Here is a 21,255-nt window from a genome sequence, read left to right as displayed (position 1 = left end):
AGTGTTTTCCCGTAGTTTCCACAAACAAAGCAAAATACACCGATCACGAAGTATACAATTCACCTATTGCTGGAATAATTAATTTGTTGTAGGTGCACACAAATAAAAGAAGGTAACAGACGTTTCATATATAAATGAGGGAGATATCTCTTAGCTTTAAAATGGTTTAAAACGATTAAAAACTGCAAATTTCAATAAAAAATATTCTTTTTTTTTTGTCAAGCTAGTACATAGGACTTGAGTTACCCTATAAGATGAACTACTGCTATTTAATTTTCACGTCACAGATGACCATAATATACGTTATATCAGTTGAAGTAACTATAACTTAAGGTAATTTTTCCATGTTGATGACAGTCACTAAAAAATTGGCTTCCTTTTATTAGCAACAGGACATGTGCAACTAGTAGCACAGGCACTGTGTTGCCTTTCTGAACATCTTTAACATGCCCAAAGTTTTCAAAGCAGCCTTTGTGTTGCTTTTTTTTTCTGTTATGTAGCTTAAAATTCATTTTCTGTGTTGTTTTTGGTCCTTTGACCTGAGAAACTTGTTCATATTTTCATATTAGACATTCACATTCTGTCATTGTATTTGAAGGCGAGAGAATTGAGATGTTCTTTCTAATTTGATGACAAGAGGCATCTCTCAACTCAGCAGGCGAAGGAGACATGCCATGAAGCCTAATCACTGATTATCACTAGCAGATTTTAAATTGGGTAACATGAAGGTCGTAACTATTTAGGTAGGACTTCGTAGGACATGTTAACCCGAATTGGACACACAAATTCCAATCCAATATTGAGTGTTTCTTTCTGCTCTTGTCACCATATATTCTTCTTTTTTCTGGCATTTTATGTTTTCTCTATTTTTCAGTTTCATATGTCCCACATTCATATCTTTGTCATATTTTCATATTTCATATTTCATCAGACAATTGGTGGTAAATATTTTTGCGCGGCGTATTCCGAAATTGTCTATTGTTTTGCCGTGGACTAAAGTGGCAGATTGCGTGACATGGGGAGGACAATCTGGCCGCAAAAACTCTCTGTGTAAAGCTTTTAATTATATTTAAGAACCGTTTTTCTTAACACCCTGACCTTGTAAACGAATGTCTTATTATATGAAGGTCCATCTTCCATATGTCTATTGTCCTTGACCTCATTTTCATGGTTCATGACTGCTTGAAATGTATAGTTTAACTTTTTTGTCATGTAGATTCTCACTTTTCGCGGAAGATAAGATATTATATCTGTATTTGATAAATGGGTTCATTGCATTATAGTGTATATGTTCCTCAGACATCGTTCAACTGACCTTGACCTCATTTCCTGGATCAGTGGTATTATGTCTGTTTCTCAGATACTATAAGCAGTATGTAAACTATATATATGGTGTATTGAATAGTTGTAAGGTGTACATGTTAGTCTGGCATGCATCATTTGACCTTGACCACTTGTTCATGTTTAATTTACATAAATCGTTCATCTTCTCACATAATATTAGCAACACATCAAATATATAGGATTTGATTATAAGATGTACATGTCTGACTGTCAGGGTTCATCTGACCTTGACCCAATTTTCATGGTTCATTAATGAATATTAAGATATTCTGGTTAAGCCTTTTTCTAGGATACTACAAGCAATAGGTCAAATATATTTGGAACATAGAATTCTTTGCAAGGTGGACATGTCTGTCTGGCATATACATGTATGACCTGACCTTGAACTTGTTTTCATGGTTCATTGGTCAATTCTAAGATTTCATGGTTTGTAGATATAGGAAGATGTGGTGTGAGTGCCAATGAGACAACCCTCCATACAAATAACAATTTAAAAAAAGTAAACCATTTGGTCTGTTTCTGGAATACTGTAAGCAATAGGTTAACTATATTTGGGGTATGGAATGATAGTAATGGGAAAATAAAATTGAGAATGGAAATGGGGATGTGTCAAAAAGACAACAACCCGACCATAGAACAGAAAACAGCTGAAGGCCGCCAAAGGGTCTTCGACACAAAGAGAAAATCCCACATCGGGAGGTGGATTTCAGCTGGGCTCTAAATAAAACTATGTGCTAGTTTACTGAAAATGGATGATGTATACTAAAATCCTAAACATATAAATAAACTATAATTAAAAATCATACAAGACTAACAGAGGCCAGAGGCTCTTGGTTTGGGACAGGCACAAAAATGCAGCAGTAACACATGTCTTGTGAAATCCCAAACTTCCCCCTTCACCTATAGCCAATATAGACATCTATAACTACAACGTCTGCAATTTTAAGTGTCCCTGCAGGGTTTGCTCACAAATTAGCCTCTGCAGCGGCCCAAAAGAGCCTGTCTAACAGGATTTACATGACCTTAACTTTACCATCACAAATTATTGATTGTTGATGTCTTGTAGTAAAACCTTTGTCTTTACATGGATAGGAGAAAAAAAATGACCCTTATAAGTTTTATCATCCTTCTTTCTTTGCTTTTTTACATATTAAGCTTACTTGTTTTGTCATCTGTATGTATATTCATGTAACAGTATCTTCCATGCATTTGGTTTTAAGTAGTTAAAATGCAGAAACTAATTTCTTTTTGGTGTATGTATATCACCAACCTGCATCTATTAGCTTTAAAATATTTCATAAAGGTGCATTTCCCTATTATTTTGGGAAAAGCAAAATTTCAATACCTTGTTTTTACATGTATCTATCAAATCATACGTCTTGCATCTCATTGTTTCCTAAAATTGTCTTAAAAAGTTTAAATGAATTGAAGCGTTTGTAAGCATTGCTATAATTTCTGAACCTTTAGCTGATCTACATATCGTCGCTGGGCTTCTAAAATGTTGTAAATTACAAATTTTTCAAGAATTTTTTTTCTCTCAAACAGGCTTTGAAAATTTTGGCAAAATGCATGCTTCCAAAATGTTGTATGTGAACTTGAACATTTTTGTAAATAGCAGTGAAATAAAAACGTTGACATTTCTGGATTATCCAAGAACTTAAATTATTTTCACAGAAATAAAGAAATGTACAATTATTTTTTTCCCAAAGCCATTCTACAACGATTTTCAAGTTTTCATACCACATTTTGGAAGCAAACTTTACAAACAACTGACATTGGCAATTTTGTAATATGTCTTATTTCACACATTTTGATTGGTCTAACTGCATGCTATTTTGTGATACCAAAGATTTCTTCCCGCCCAGACCATTGATGTCAAAAAGTATTTTTAGCCAAAAAAGTCATATACGACATTTTAGAAGCCCAGCGACGATATGTATTTGAGGTTGTGAGTTCAAATCCGCAAGTAGCAGGTGCAAAAGACTTTAATCTTTATTGACAAGGATAAGCCATTTTCCTATCAAAGGTTGGTAGTCCTCTCTTCTTTCCTTACACTAGTGAAAACTGACAGCCATGAAATAGTACAATTCTGTTGTACAATACACCAATCAATCAATATAAGTAATAGATATTTTCATCACTGTATTAGTATTTACTGGTAGATTCTATATGAAAAGTTTAAAGGTCACTGGTCAATAAACCAGTATGTATACATATGTATATCAGGAGAGGGAGATAATGAGAGCAGCCATACAGAATAAACTATGTGATGACAACTCATTTTAATTCTATCAATTGGGGTCCCAGTAATCACAATAATACAACAATTTTACAATTTATTATAAAAAAAATATCTGAAAGACAAACAGAATCAGGAAACAAGTGAATTCTTCTTGTTTTCACAATTATTGCACATTTTTTAATATATTGTTAAAAATCTATGATAAAACAGTCTGTATGCATGGAATTTTGTCAAGTAGCTTTTCTTTTGTTTTTCCTTTCACATCTTGGACACTGAGATCCTTTCTTGATAAAACAGTGCCTGAAAAAATGAAAATGATTGACCAATAAAAAATGAAAAGAAAAAGATTAAACAAGGACTTAGGATTATTATTTAAGGTATAAGGGATTCTTTTAAGTTTGTTCTACTAACGGTTGGGTTGTCTCCCCTTGACAAAATTCTAAAACTGGAAATTAGTTGGACATTAGTTCTAGTTTTAAAGTTTTTTGCCAAGGGAGACAACCATAAAGTAGAAAACACTCAATCTGTTCAAAGTAATCCTTAGGGAAACAACTTATTTTATTGCATAGTTCTATATGAACAAACTTATTTTAAAATCCACATTTAACCATAAACCGTTTAACGTGAGATGGACATATGATGTACAAAAAAGTTGTCAAATCTTGCACACTATACAAGGCTTATTCTTTGTATTGGTTTGGACTAGTTTGTTGTATCAGAGGTATTTCCCTTTGCCAAAAAAAAAAAATAAATTTGGAACAAAGATGAGTTTTTGAATTTGGACTATAGGAATGTTGTTCTTTCAATGTGGCAATCTAAAAAGTTGTATCAGCTGAAATTTTTCTGTGAACAAGACTTTTTTTTACACAAACAATTAAGCAAATGTAAAAAGATTTAAATAGATTTTAAATAGACCCCTTTTACCTGAATGAAAATCTATCATAAACTGCCATAACCCATTTGTTGATATTAACATGCAGACGATGATGATCCTAAATCTGCATAGATTTTTGACTTTATCACATGACATGTGTGTAAAATTGGAAATGGCAAAACAAACTATTGGAATTAGAGTTTTGCTTACCTATGTAAAACATATGAACACTGTGAACACACTATTGCTACACTATCAAATGGAAATAATGTTTCTGTATGGTCATTACACAACTCACATATAAATCCTCTAGCTCTACATAGCTGAAAAGTTAATATGATATTTAAATTTATTCAATATTTACTTAATGTTCAGTGGCAAATATATATCAGCCATTCAAATGAAAAGAGACAATATTAAAACTGTAAATTCAAAATAAATGCGAAATCAACTATTGCAATTTTAGGAAATGCTCTTGTAACACAGAGCAATGAGTTTAACATTCACATTCAAACTGTTTTGGTGTATATCTATAGATCTCTCACAGTCAAACATAAGCCCCATTACAAGAGGATTACTAAATAATAGAGCACTTTTGAGTTATGACTTTGCCGTGAAAGTTCATCAATTGTGTTCACCTATTTGACATTATTTACCAGATAGAGTTTATCGCCTGTATCTCTGCTCTATTAAAGTTCATCAAGCTTCTTTGTGATCATGATTAAGCAGATCAAACTAAAAATAATATTTGTTCTGTAAGTACTTAATCACAATTCTCTAATGATAGCAGTGCTGAATATCAATTATAAGAATTTAGTTTTCTGAATAATTCAAGCAATATAGCATTATAATTTTTTTAACCATTCACTCAAGAAATGATGACGCCCCTAAATGTACAAATGATGTTCACTCAAACCAAAGTTTTTGCCGTAAATGTAATGATCTCGAAAGTTATCGATTGGGAGAGGTACAGATAGTTTTCTCATTATAAATTGTTTATTTCTGACTATGTAATGTGTGGTAGGGATGATGTTCTAGAATAGGTTGCTTTTTCCAGCTTCAAGATATTTGAAAATTTTAAAAATAAATATATGACAGAGTTGCTGATAGAATCATCAGTATCTGATACAAACAGAAGTAAAAATAAATCACAGATGCAATTAAAAATAGTCATAAGTGCATCAGAAATTTGTTAATCATCAATCTGTCCATGAAATAGATTAAGGTGGCTCGCGGGTCTAAATCAATTTCTTTATTTAATATAGGATTTCCCTATATTTTTCTACAAATGCACTTTATCTTATACTTAATAGAAAAATGAAATAAAAAGATGGGGTCACCGTTCATTTACGCCCACAATCTGCCTTCGAAAGAAACATATATTTTTGTTGATGTTATTTTTTTCTGTTGAACTAATAGGAGAAATAGCGGTAATATCGAAATAAAAAAAGAACTAAATTACAGAAATCGCTAAAATTTTACCATTTTTTATTTTATGTACAGCTTATTTGAAAACAACAATAAAAAATATAGGTCACCGATGATTTAAAAAAGATATTTCAATTTTAATGCTAAAAATTGGCATTTTTGCACCAAAGGGAGATAATTTGGAGCTTTTTCAATAATATCTACATTTTAAAAGTCACCTGGGGCCAACACAAATTGATTTTTTGGAATGATTTTTGTACCATATGATGAAGTAACCACTACTTAAGGTAAAAGATAAAATTTGTAATGAAAAATAAATGTCTCATTTTTTTCTGAAAATCTTATACCCGCGAGCCACCTTAAGCATGATAACTACAGGGGTATTTTTTTGTTATCAAATATATATTTTTACAGCTGCCCACCCCTAACACAAAAAGGTAAAAGCTTCTTTGCCAATCATACCACCTATCCTTATTTTAATCTATCAATGCATATTAAGTTACAACACTTAACTCACTCAAATTAGGGATAAGAAAAAAATACACCTCTTGAGAGTATCTTATAAAAATTTTTGCATTTTTAAGACCTAAAATTTCAACAATCCATTTTGTTAATGTCCTTTGGCTTGTCACATTTTTCTATTTTCTTAATTCAGAAAATTTGAATTCTGAACTAAATATACAGATATTTAATGATTTTCCTTATGTGACAACTCACCTCACAGTCTGTTTTAATATGTTGAGCCCAGGCAGAATGAATTGTAGCTAAATCTCCTAATAATTTATCTGACTGAATATCTAAGAAATCCTGCATAGAATACACATCTGAATTTTCAACAAAGTGTTGTCTACCCTTTAACATCAACAGAAATTTTTCACTCATTGCATTCTTACAAAGCAATAGATATTTTTTCATTATCAGTAGTTCTTCTCGTAATTTCTGAAAGTAAGAAAAAATCAATCATTTATTATTAAAATTAAAGTTTAACAGTATTTGTCAGAAAATATAGGAGGGCTGGAATACAGCAAACTAAGATTAAACAAGATTTGAAAAAATATCAAAGCCCATTTCGTCACAGAAATCTTTCCATGAGTCTTTCTTGATCAACGTGTGTGAAAGAATAACATTTAACACCAGAGATAGATATGAAAATATCAGCATCACACTAAATTAATGTTTCAAACTTTTGTTGCAATATAAATTTATAATATAATTTCTGAAAAATGTAACAGATTCTACATTAGTTTTTTATTTTTTTTATATTCTTATTTAGATTCTATATTTTTTTCTTCTAATTGTTCAGTTTAATAAAAAATTGTAAATTGTATTTTTATATTCCAGATACCTATATCAACTGCAATATCATTTTCCATTGTAGAATCTACTGTTTCCTTGCAATAAGTCAAAAAGTTTGTGAAATGGTTTTTAATGTACAGGGAGCATGAAACTTTCCCTACACAGGGGAGATGTCATATGTGTTTGACCTGGCATAATTTGGTGTCAAATCATAAAGTTATCTTGTAAAATAAGAAAAGTTATTGTTTTTATCATGAAAGCATGATAAATCAACGATCAAATTTTCCTTAGATATTTATTGCAAGATTTCAATATGCGAAAAACCTGATAGTATATATATAAGCCCAGGTGGTCGTGTGGTCTAGCGGGACGGGTACAGTGCAGGCGATTTGGTGTCACGATACTTAGTAGCATGGGTTCGAATCCCGGCGAAGAAAGAACAAAAAATTTGCGAAAGCAAATTTACAGATCTAACATTGTTGGGTTGATGTTTAGACGAGTTGTATATATATATAAGTTTGTTAAAACTTGTGACACAGAAGAAGGCCATTTGTTGAGCCGAAATATTTGTCAACACGATTTAATAACAACATTTTCGTATAATAACATCTTATATCAGTACCGTTGTGCAAATTTTTAGACTGATATATATATATATACATGTATATATATATAATTGACATACAGTGCAACCTGACTAATCCGACACCTCAGTATTCAAACATCCTGCTTTAACCTACACATTTACATGGTCCCAAAATATAACTATCCTTGTAGAAAAACCTGAGTATTCCGACACCCTGCTAAATCTGATATTTTTTTCTGGTCCCCCAGTGTGTCAGATTAGTCAAGTTACACTGTATAAAGCTTCTTATGTTGTGTCATTTAAAATCAACATACATGTACAACCCATTTCCATACCTTAACCTCACTCAACTCTTCCACATAGTTAAACAACATTGGATTAACATCTTGGATTCTCATCACGGCCTTGTCAGTCATCAACTTAAGGAACTGTTTGGAAGCCCTACAAACCTGTAAGTATACAACAATATGAATCTAATTAGAATTTTCATTTATACAGAAATGCATACCTTATGAAATCTTTAATAAAATTAAAACTTTCTATCTAAAAAAGATTGGACTTGCTATCTTTGAGAAAATGTTTCAACAAATAAAACTACTTTCCTTTAAAAAAAAAAAAAAAAAAAGAGAGAAAAGAATGCAGTCCTGATTACAAGTAATAAAAAAGCTTAGCTGTATTTGTAAATTGTAAGATCCACAATGCTCTTCAACTTAGGGAGAATCCAAAATCATAAGGCAAGAGAGACTGACAAATAATGTCAAAAAATAAAAAATGACAAATCATGGCAAAAATAAAAAATGACAAATCATGGCAAAAATAAAACAATGTGAAAAGATAAACCAATCTGCAGAACACTACAGAAAAAACAAAGCTCCTATAAATAAAATGTTGACAATCTTACCATCAAAGAGAAGTTGTAGCCTATATTTTAAAAACCTGTATATCTATAGTGTATCAGCTATCATCATTATTTAAGGAATGACTGTAATATTTTTTCTGTCTATGAAGAAATAACATGAAAAATTTGGTGCACACTGAATAGCGCGCATAGCGGGTTATTCAACAGTGTGCACCACATTTTTTATGTTATTTCGAATAGACAGAAAAAACATTACAGTCATTTCTTATAATTGTTTTAAACCATAGAAAACCATGAAAAAAGTTGATGACGTCACTGTCACATGACTAAATTATGTCTATGGGCTGATAACAAAATAACTTCAGCCAATTAGAAGACGTGTTACACCCAAAATTAAATTATATAGATATGGTGCAATAACCAAGTAGCAACAGTGAGTTCTGCACTACCGATTTCTTGGACTCTCCCAACATTATACTTTAAAGTGAAATCTCAATTTTAAACTTATCACAGTAAATTGAGTTAAAAGTAAAATTGCAAGAAATAATTCTGTTTTCACTTTACACTTTCATGTGTTTAAATCAATGGTGGAATCTGATAATTCAACTCTTGTTTGTGATGTATTGCTGATAAGAAAGTCTGAATAAATCTTTATTGTTGAAATATAATGCTGGAGTTTACACTTATTCTGTAATTTACTGTGGAGAGGTATTATATAATACCTTGTGTGGTTCAAAGTCCCAGTTATGTAGAACTCTAGAGGGTATAACCATTGTATCATTCCAGTGACAAAGTTCACAATAATAGTTCCCACTGTAATCACATAACCTTGGTTCACTGAATCCACTTTCTAAAAATATAATTTGATAACAGCTTTCCATTGCAACTAATTCTTATGATTAAACATAAATCTAACATATTTTTTGTATAACTATAAAGCATAAATATATTTTGGCAAACACATATGTACAAAACTTTTCAAATGAATTTGTAACTTCTGTGTAACCATCAAGAAAGTATAAAGAGACAAAAATACACATTTTTTTTATAAACTCAGAATTTTTTTCTTGGTTGGTATGACTAAAAGGGATAAATCTATTTTCAATATTTATGACAGAGCCATGCAACAGCAGATATCATTTAACTAATATAATTGTCTTAAATTAAGAGCTATCCTGTCATTCATTGTAAAAACTATAATAAAGAATATAAATAGACAAAAGATATATACAGAATTTTAAGAGACTATCATACAAGTGAGAGGTTAAGCTGGCTATAAAACCAGGTTCAATCCACCATTTTCTACATCAGAAAATGCCTTCACCAAGTCAGGAAGATGACAGTTCTTATACATTGGTTTGATGTGTTTCAGCTTTTGATTTTGCCATTTGTTTTTAAGTACTTTCTGTTTTGAATTTCCTTGAGAGTTCTGTATTTTTGTATTTCCTCAGAATTCTGTATTTTTGTTATTTGACTTATTTTTTAACTACAACTTACTAAATGAAATGTGACTTCTACATTCAGCACACCTGTAGTTCTGAGCTGACAAACCTCTATCTGGGCATATTGACAAACAAAAGATACCATTTTCTGCAACCTAAAGTTAAAATTAAAGAAATACTACTCTCCTTTAAAAAAAAAATTTCACATGCATGTATTTTGTGATCATTAACGACAATACTTGCTGTTAAACTAACTTTGTGAATAATGCTTGTGATCTATGTTAAATTTGCTTAAATGCACCAGAAGTAAGTCTTCTTTTGACCAGTATCTGGCATATCTCCTTGTGACATCAAAAGCATACAAATTTTGTTATGAAGTATAGCAAACATTTGCATTTTCACTATTTTAATTTTTGTTTATAAAATAATAAAGGTATGAATAGTGATATATATATTTTATATTTGGAGAAACAAGCTTGTCTCAAAACAAATTCTTTTCAAAATAATGATAAAATGTGAAGTTTGATATAAAAGTTCTTTTAACAATGATTTAGGATATATGTTCAAATGGGAGAAAATTCATGTAGAAATTGGACATGAAAAAAAAAAATCACATACCTTTAGACTTGCACAAGTTCTTTTGATGCCGTTGACACATTTCTCATGGCAGCTGTAACCACAATCTGGAATAAAAAGATATATTATTGATACTTTTTTTGTACTTTCATTTGTTGATAATAATATAGTGTTTTTCAGTTGATTCATTTATGCATAATATCGATTATGACTAATAGTAATCATACCACATCTTTTACTTTTTATACTAGCAGTTTTATTAAAGATTTGTAGTAGAGCCTTATGATACCACTTCATGAAAGCTTCTCTGCTGGATACCCAAAGGGCTTCTTAAATGTCAAATCAACGATCCAAGAAACATTCCTTCGAAAACTATTTTAGTAAGAAAATATGAAAGGGTTTTAACAGCGTTTTTTAATTGTTTTGTTTCTGCATTGATCTGAGTTGAATGACAATCATTTACAGTTTTAATGAAAGATAAGTATACCTGCACATCTGAGCCATGCCTGAATTACCCCTAGGATCATTGCATTACATTTTTCACAATAATGCTTAGCATTACGACTTTCTTGGATTGTAAACTTGTGTCCCAGAACAATCTTAATGTCAGAGGATACTGGTTCTGGTCCTTCCTGAAAAATAAAAAGGATCATAAAAGAAGCCCTTTCATTGGTAGAGAACTGGTATAATCTTTAATTATTTAACTCTTTAAAGTATAAGTATCATAAAGAAGCTCTGTTATTATTTGATAATTGAAAATTCTTTAAAAGAAGATCCCATTTCCATTGATCAACAGATTTTAATTGGTTAAAACACTATTCTAATTACATTTTGTAGATTATTCAACCTGATTTACAAAATGTTTTAGTATATAAGTTGAATTACTGAATTTGTCCATTTGAAGTTTTCTGTACAATCCAGCCTACTTTAAGTTCATGTAACTTCAGTCATAGCTGAACTAATTTCTGAACCAGATTTTTCATTCTGTCAGAGTGAGGCTGTGCTTCGCTGATCATTTCTTTACCTATATAGAATCCAGCCTACCTTAAATTCCTGTTACTTCAGTCTTAGCTGAATTAATTTCTGAACCAGATTTTTCAATCAGTCAGAGTGAGGCTGTACTTCGCTGATCATTTCTTTACCTATATACAATCCAACCTACCTTAAGTTCCTGTAACTTCAGTCTTAGCTGAATTAATTTCTGAACCAGATTTTTCATTGTCAGAGTGAGGCTGTGCTTCACTGATCATTTCTTTACCTATATACAATCCAACCTACCTTAAGTTCCTGTAACTTCAGTCTTAGCTGAATTAATTTCTGAACCAGATTTTTCATTCTGTCAGAGTGAAGCTGTGCTTCACTGATCATTTCTTTACCTATATACAATCCAACCTACCTTAAGTTCCTGTAACTTCAGTCTTAGCTGAATTAATTTCTGAACCAGATTTTTCATTCTGTCAGAGTGAGGCTATGCTTCACTGATCATTTCTTTACCTATATACAATCCAACCTACCTTAAGTTCCTGTAACTTCAGTCTTAGCTGAATTAATTTCTGAACCAGATTTTTCATTCTGTCAGAGTGAGGCTGTGCTATGCTGATCATTTCTTTACAGTTCTCTATAGCCATCTCTAATTCTTCATGATTACTTAATCCAAAATGTCCCTGTAAAAGACAAATTTACATTGGATTCCTTGTACCTGTATAATGCTTTGTTTGAGTCTTTTTCCGTCTTTTTTATTGTTTATAGAGATCAGCTTTTATCTTTATCTTATAAGATTAGAAGAGTTTTTAAGACAATTTATACTATGTATGTATTGTAGTGTACCGGTAGTATGCTTTCATTTTGCTTTGTTTTTGTCTTTGTTTGTCTCTTGCTATATTTTTTTTTTATTATTCCCATCATCTTTTTTTCTCTCTATCTTATACAAGTTGGTTAGACAATTTATACTACAATGTATATGTAATGTAATGTAGTATGCTCTCATTTGAAGGGCACTCCCCCAAATAAAATCTGTTTAATGCTCAATGGTCTCCATTACTTATCAAACCATTAAATATGATAATGCAATATTTACATGTAGCAGCGGTATTAATTCTACCTAATTTGCATCTATCCACTTATAAAGATGGACATTTTAGTAACCGTCTGTAAATATTTACGTTTTTTTAAACATCACAACAATTGTACTTCGTACTTATATATATATACCTCAGGATGTGAGAAATGATCCTCGGCCAGTCCAAGTTCAGCATTTATAGTGATTTCATCCCCTGTCTCTGATAAATTGGTCCATGATGAAAAAGATCCTGTGGTGCAAAAAAATATCTAACACTTATTCAAAGAAACTGTTTGTTGAGTATTTTCATTGATATCATTTCTGACTGTATCATATTTTATATCAAACTTGTAGAAAAGCATATTTGTACTAAAGTCAAGAGCTGTTTCACATCAAAGAACTGAATGAGATTTTTTCAATGTATTTTGTTCTAAATGAATAATTATAAAGCATACTCCATGAATAGTACCAGTAATAAATGGCAACAGGGAAAATTAAACATAAATTTTTTAGCACACTTCTGTGGATTCCTTTATTTTAGTATTACAAAAACATTTGTATTATTAAGGAACAAATTACCTGAACGAGGCCTTGAATTATTGATTTCAAAATGATCTTCTTCCATGTGCAAGTCTCTATCAAAAGGATTAAATCTACTTTGACTAAAGGTACTGGGTGATTCCCCCTTATCAGTCTTTATTGTCTTTTCAATACTATCCTCTTTACTTGCGTCACTGAGACCTCGCTTTTTTAAGTCTATTTCTAACTTCACAATATCATCATCATGTTCAGGAACAAATTTCTCATTAATTTTCTTCAATGTTTCTTCATCCACAGGTCCTATTTCTCTAAAGGAGTAGTCTTGTTCTTCTTCAGAGGAAATTTCTTCGTCTGACAGACCAGTAATAACAGTACCAGTAAATTTAATGGAAGCTGTATTATTTTCAATACGGTGAATGACACCTGCTGAACCAGTGTTATCTATTGTAGTTTCTTTTGATGATCCTGGTAGGTCTGATAATGTTCTTACTTTGGCAGAAAATTGTTCTCCTGAAACATTCATCTGTAGACCTATAATATGTATTTAATACTTTTTAATATATTTAAAGTAGTTAATTGAAAATTTCAGGATATTCTGAGTTTCAACACAGTATATAAATATAGCAGTTGGAATGCTAGAATGTTATTTCAATAGAGTATTTTTCAATGTTTTATAATACATTTCCATCTAGACAGTTCAAAAGAGGGTCTTGTAAAGATATATAATAAATTAGAACAAAGATAAATTATATAAGGTATCTTTAAAAATCTTTAAAATCAACATTGCTCTTTGAAAACTGCTTTAAATTTGTAAGTGTGTTTCCCCCTCAAATAGCACAATGAGATATGGAAGTCCCCTAGAATGCAAGCACTACAAAATGTACATTTTGAATTTCAACACATTTTAATATATAAACTCTATTCAGATAGCACCTTGATATCAATGATAAAGCAACTGAATAATAGGAAAAAGGAGCTTATGTAAAGCAAAATATTGTCCTATGAAATATTGTACCACAAGACAATATTTCATAACTATGTAGCATGAAATATTGTGCTCGTCTATGGAAAAATGTCCAGAGAAGGACAAATTTTCATATTTTGTCTGTATAAAAACAATATTTCACAGATGAATGTTATGGAATTTTGTCTTGTTAAAAGGAGGTTATATTTTGTGTGAATTGAGGCAATATTTCACAGATAAATACTGTGAAATTATGTCCTATTAAAGGAAGGTTATATTTTGGTTATATTTTGTGGGTATTGAGACAATATTTCGTAGACAGATTGTCATGGAATTTTGTCTCATGAAGGGGAGGTTATCAACATACATTCATGTTAGAGAAGGTATATAGGATTTTTTCCTGCGACACGTGCCTGTGTATATATTTACAAAATTAGTGATTGTCAGTTCATTACTTATATTTGTACAGTTTACTGTAATAAAATGAAACATACGTTAGACAATTCTTTAATCTATAATACATGTAAACCATTTGTAATGTATCTATATGCAAATTTGAAACTCACTATTAGTAATAATATAAATTCCCTGCTATTCAAAACAATTTCAGTTATAAACATGCTGCATGCTTGTGTACTATTTTTAATTGTATAATAATTTAATTAAAAAGTATTTTCAAAGCCACTATTTCACAGTGTAGTATTGTCATGAACAGAATTTCATAGTGAAATATTGTCCAGAGGGAGGTGACAAAATTTCCTGGACAAGGACATTATTTCATAATGATATATTGTCAGGGACAATATTGTATTATGAAATACTGTCAGTGGACAATATTTTATATGAAATTTTGTCCGAAAGACAATATTTCATAAGGGACAATATTTTATGTTACACATATTCTGTAAGATTTGGTAGTATATATATGTACAAATGCATATGATAAAGGGACATAATTCATTTTAAAAGTGTACAGATGCAGGTCCAGAGTTTTGAAAAGGAGGCCTAAACTAGTCAATCACCCTTGAAAGGGTGCACACGACTCAAATCTTAATTTACTATAGCTAGGATTGTCAGTTTTCCTATTGAAGGTTGGTGGTTTAGTCTTGGCATTCAGACTCCCTCCAGCAATAAAAACTGACCGCAACAAAATAGCCCTAATACGGTGCTTAAAAGGGGTGTTAAAACACAAAAAAATCAAATCAAATTTTAAAGGTGCACAGTAATAAATAGCTGTTAAAATCATGTTCATCTATTTGACTCAAATTCTCATATTTGATTTATAACATACTAAAACAATTATCCAAAGTATAATAAGTCTGAATTTATAAACAGCTAACAATGCATATACTAGATAATATATAGCAGAAATCATGTATATTTTAGTCTAGAGGCCATCTAATTACGGTATGACCCTGAACACTACTGACAGTCACATAACACGATATAAATTTATATAAACATAAATATAAATAGATACTGACCTCGTGCAAATGGATTTTTCAATCTAACCTGTATAAGAATGATATTTTTGTGGATCAAATCAGTCAACCAAATGATTTACCTTTGTTTCTCTTTCAATGTTGACTTGCAAGTGAATAATTCATCATCAACTTTCTAAGCTTATTCTTACAAAAATAAACATTACAGTAACATACATTTGTGTACTGGCTGCTAACAGTGAATGATTATTTCACTACTACACTTTCATTAATGATTGAACCAAAAAAAATCACAATGTAATTTATCTCTTAGCTAGTGCAAATCATATTGTCCCGATTCTTAAATTTCATGCACCTTGTGAATAGAAACAAACCTCAAATTACTGTCACCAATTAAATTGAATTTCCAACTATATATACTCTGCAATAAAAAATAAAAGAAATCAAAATATAGAATCTACCTCAATCGTTCATGCTGGTCATGAATATAAGATTATTGTAAACTCAGAAACTGTTGTGAGTTGGAAAAATTGATTAAAATTCTAAGATAAGTTATTGCGATTTCAGGAAAATCTGCATACAGATACGTGTATATCAGATTACGAGTTTGTACATGTATCACAAAAATGGAATCTGATATTAACCAAGTTGATTTTTTTGCATTAGTAAAAACCTTGTGTTAATTTCTAAATTTACATTACTTTACATTAATTGATTTCTAATTATATAAATATAAATTTACATCTCATTTATTCATGTTTTTTGTTTTGATGTTCTCAGTATCCATGAAAACTTTAAAGTTTTATCAGGACTTATGAGAAAGCACATTACTGCTAAATTTTTAAAATACTCCTTTTATTTGTATATGTTTTTAATCGAATACTTAATTGTTTGAATGAGCATGTACATGTACATTATGTATCCTGTTAACCCTTTCTAGAGGTGTTCAGTTTATAATACTTGTAATTAAGATATTAATTTATACTCATGTCAACAACTCTCATGGGGCATTATTTTAATAAATGATTATTTGTAAATCCTTAATGTGATGTGATTTATTCAAGTATATCAGTGTTCTACTCATAAGTTTTATATATAGCATGCCTATAAGGCAAGGAATTTTGAAATACCATCTTGTTTCTAGAAATTATCTCATCAATATACATTTTGTAACATTAACAAAACATTTTTAGATACATTGTACTGTGGATTCAGTATCATCTGTGTAAAAATAGTATAAGTCATGTAAGTGAACCACAAATTGAATTGTTCAACAAGAAACAAACTTTTAATAGGATTTGTATTTTGTAAGCATACTTTTGCAAACCCTGGATGGAAGCAGGACAAATCGCCCAACTGGCAAAACGCCCCACTTTTTAACCAACTTGCCCCACTTTTTAAAAAAATCGCCTCACTTGTAAAAAGGGTTAAATCCCTTTAATTTTTTCCCCTGTCAACTCACCCCACTTATTGAAAAAGGTAAAATCTACTTCAATATACAATTTTCAGGTCTACCAACTAGCCCCACTTAAATGAAAACTAATCTACACAGAATAAAAAAAAACCCTGAAATTTATTAAACCATTATTTTTGAAATTAAATGATGTTTAAAGTCATATGAAACCTCAAATTAAAAAAAAATATGCATATATATATATATATGTTTTTTATAACTAAATTGATAATTCCTTCCAGGAAACAATTCGCCGACATATTTTCCGTATGCATAGTGACCTGAGCGTAACCCTCCTCATAAAAATCCTGTGGTCGCAATACGAATGGATATGTCATTAAAATAAACAATTACATGCTTATTGTTATTTGTTTACTATTAGGTGAGAATCGGTAAACTTCGGCTTCAAAACACAGTATTTAATGAGCAGCCTTATTTTTTAAATCATAACAGACAGAGAGAGAAAAAAATGCCGATTATACAATATATTTGCGTAAAAAATGAGAAAATTGTGCACAGAGGAGTTTATGATATATACATGCATTGGTTCAAGAATTGGATAAACATTAATTTTCACCACTCACTCGTTTCTTATGACTTTGACATTCTTATTAAAATATAATTGCAAATACATTTTCGTATCATTATTCAAGACTGACTTTATACCTGTAAGCTTAGTTTTTTTATAAAAATTGAAAACAAACTGTTAATTGTATCATAATCATACAATTGAAGGATTTCAATTAACAGCAACTTGATTTTATAGCACTTCACTAAGGTTTTCATAGGTATTGAAGTGGGGCAGGGACATAGATAAACAATGGGATGGCGTCTTTTTTCATAAGTGGGGCGAGTTGGCACTAATAAATTCATCGTGTCTTATCTATTTGTCATGAGTGGGGAGAGTTGGCAGACCTTCTTTTAATGCGATTTTACCCTTTTACATAAGTGGAGCAAGTTGGTAAACAAGAGTGGGGCGATTTTTTAGAAAGTGGGACAATTAGATGTGGGGTGATTTGTCATGCGTAACATGGCTATTGAGTGTTTTAAAATTTCATATAAATTGTCACCACCATGCTTACATGATTTAGTTGTTTTGAAAGACTGTAAATATAATTTTAGATATTCTAATATTGTAAATATACCTAGGGTCCGAACAACAACCTATGGTAAGGACTCTTTTAAATACACAGCTGCTGTTTTATGGAATGATCTACCTGATGATTTTAGAAAAATTGCTAATTTTAGTCAGTTCAAAAATATTTTAAAGTCATGGAATGGAAATGACTGTAAGTGCACAGTTTGTGCAGACTTTTAGTTTATATATTATGCAAATTTATTTACCATCTAGATCATATCCCATTTTTTCAATTTTTAAGCTATGCATTTTTACCAGCTTTTATGCCTAGTTTACACTTATATGCTTTTAGCCTTAATATCTAGCTTATGCTTATATTCTGCTTTTAGTGCTTCATTTTTGTGCTGTGATAGTTATTGCATGTCGGCAAAAAGCTCTACAGAGCTTATGTTTGTATTTAATGTAACCCGACTTGAAATAAAATTTCTTATCTTATCTGTGTACTATATTATGTATTGTATTGTTATAAATGTTGTACTGTTAAATAATGTCTCATATGTCGGTTAAAAGCTCATTAGAGCTTATGTTTGTCTATGTTTTATATACCATGCCGACTCTAAATAAAGCTTATTTATTTATTTATGGATTCACCCTGGATAATCAAGTCTCTAATGATAATGAATGTTATTGTTTGGTTTTTCAAAAACATTTTATAATTTAGCAATCACTATTTTTTTGTGAACATTCTCACAAATGTATACCATGCACAATTTGATACACCTTTTCAATCATTAACCGATTTCACATATTACAGTACATGTAGCTATTATATAGGTGTCACTTTAAGGAAATATAAAACGGAAGAAAATGAGAGAAAAATACAAATATATCCTCATAATCAGAAAATCATAATGAAACGAAAATGTTAAGCCTGAAGTTGGAAAGTCAAACTTGTCCGTGTTATTCACTGCAAGAAAAGTTTTACAAATCATATTAAAGAATATTCACTTTCACCTCTTGCTAATAACAATTATTCTCGTTCAGTTTTCTCACATGATCAAAGATGTTTTGTTTTGGAAAACATTCCATTCGGACTTCTCTTATCTAAATAATGATGACCGAGATGTTCCTAATTTTCGTACCAAAATATATTTACAAAAATAATGGAAACGAACGACCCCTTTTTTAGTATTTTTTTTTTTTTTTTATAGTTTCTCACTGGTTTGTTTCCATTAAAAAAAAATCAACTAAAAAAACCTAACAACAGATAGTATAACGATAAGTTGAAAAAAGCTGTATCATACACTCAAAAAAAAAAAAAATTGATACTAATTAAGGTGGTTCTTATATGAAAAAAATGTAAAACTAAAGGATGATAATGATGACATACATGATTAATAAGGAGGCCCTGTCCTACCCCAATTCCGTCAATAAAATGTCTAGACCAAGTAAATCAACATCCAATACCTCAATTAAAATGACTAAAAAACTCATGGGAATGCAAATTATTCTAAAAAGGCCTACACAGATCAGGATCTCAAAATTTTGTAATGCAAGAGATGTTAGGACCATTTTTGCATAAAGACTTTGTGTTTAAACAATTCAAAACTTGCGGTAGAAACGTTATATAGTAATATTTGTGTTCATCAAACTTTCCATCAAGCAACTTTTTTTTTCATATGTCCGGCGGAGCCCCGCTTGATAGTCTCCAGAATTATAAAAATATTAACAAACCGTACGGTTGATCACTGTTCCGTTCCTACACTGTCACACTTTTCGGAAATCCCTGAAATGAAATAAAATACATCTATACTAACTATTCCAAAACTAAGCCTGGTATCTTTGATAGCTATTAACATGTTGAAATGTATTATTGTATTGGTTGTTTGTGTATTTCTCTGTCCTGAATGTTCTTTCATTTATTTGTGCGTAGTCCATTTGTGTAGTGTTGTCATTTTAGTATTATATTTGACATTACCATGGAAGCGCGAGGTTTGACCATATCCAACTATAGCAGTCATCACGTGACTTTGACGACGTCACACATCACCCGTATTAAGCCCAAGTAAAATGTATAGAAATGCACAGGGGCTTTCAAGAATCGATAAAATAAAGTACTTTAAGTTCATGATACATAAAGTGTGGGAATATATAGTAATTCCTCATATATTAAGAAATCTATTTATGCCTTTTGAAATAGTTTAAATTTTGGTCTTCTCCCTTCCAAATGCTTTTGAAAATTTGCCTTGTTGCCTCGATAAGTTCACACTGTTAATCATTCAACTCCGATAAATATTGGATTTTCTGTCGTGTTAAACCTAAAATTGCGATTTAAACAAAACAGATGGAATAATTGTGGGAATATTTGCTTATTACTATATTCATAAATATTTGAATATCGTATATGCAATAGTTTAATTTTTTATTATGTCCCTTCCAAATTGATTTGAAAATCAGTCATTTTAAGAAAATCTGGTATTATTTTTCAAGATGGCGACCTCGTTGACAGCGTGGGACGACTTGGTAAAAATATATTTTGTAAGATGGTTACATTGAAAATCAAATAACCGTTGGATGCTCGCGTTTTCAGTCATTGTCTTACCTTAAAGCAGCATGGAATCAAACATTGGTTCCTTTTGATAAAGCTGTTACATGCTGTTTATTTTATAAAATTTTGAAAAAAAAATGGCGACCAAATAATTTTCAAACTTTAAATAAATAATTTTGTACATGCACATAATTCAATTTAATTTCATTGTTTACATTGCAATTAAATATGACATGTTATAGTCACAATAATGATAGCCAAGGGCATAGCTAGATAAAGGAGATACTAATCAAGTCATAACATCAACGTGATCAAAGATCGAAAATAAACATGGCACCTAATCACAATGTAAGTTTTGACAATACCTAAATAATAAATAATAATAATACCAATGTAGATTAATTAGTGTTCTCGATGCAATTCATTACGATATTATTTTATATTTATATAAAAAAGACCTCCAATTGATATTAAATAACCAAGGTGAAATAAATATATTGTTTAATTTTCTTTAAATCATTCAT

General features: G+C 30.5%; 1 protein-coding gene across 1 annotated transcript; it reads right to left on the bottom strand.

The window, feature by feature from the left end:
* Nucleotides 1-3,667: 3,667 nt before the first annotated feature.
* Nucleotides 3,668-16,818, bottom strand: LOC143084196 (differentially expressed in FDCP 8 homolog). Its single transcript, XM_076260608.1, has 13 exons — nucleotides 16,783-16,818; nucleotides 15,695-15,722; nucleotides 13,286-13,756; nucleotides 12,859-12,956; nucleotides 12,162-12,311; nucleotides 11,135-11,279; nucleotides 10,690-10,754; nucleotides 10,127-10,226; nucleotides 9,352-9,479; nucleotides 8,106-8,219; nucleotides 6,606-6,827; nucleotides 4,671-4,783; nucleotides 3,668-3,886 (listed from the first exon to the last, which is right to left on the bottom strand). Exons 1-13 carry the CDS (start codon nucleotides 16,816-16,818, stop codon nucleotides 3,817-3,819), a joined length of 1,740 nt encoding a protein of 579 aa, XP_076116723.1. The 3' UTR covers nucleotides 3,668-3,816.
* Between the last annotated feature and the right edge of the window lie 4,437 nt (nucleotides 16,819-21,255).

The sequence above is a fragment of the Mytilus galloprovincialis genome, chromosome 7 (genome assembly GCF_965363235.1).
Source record: "Mytilus galloprovincialis chromosome 7, xbMytGall1.hap1.1, whole genome shotgun sequence".
Classification (NCBI taxonomy): Eukaryota; Metazoa; Mollusca; class Bivalvia; order Mytilida; family Mytilidae; genus Mytilus; species Mytilus galloprovincialis.
The sequence above is the reverse complement of the archived record's forward strand: the minus strand, read 5'-3'. Positions and strand labels throughout refer to the sequence as shown.

Coding starts and splice junctions, on each gene's coding strand:
- LOC143084196 (XM_076260608.1), bottom strand. CDS start 16,818: ATGTATATTGATGAGATAATTTCTAGAAACAAGATG. Junction 9,480..10,126: donor TAGAAGTCACATTTCATTTA/GTAAGTTGTAGT, acceptor TTATATTTTTAG/AAAGTGGATTCAGTGAACCA. Junction 8,220..9,351: donor GGGACTTTGAACCACACAAG/GTATTATATAAT, acceptor GTATACTTACAG/GTTTGTAGGGCTTCCAAACA.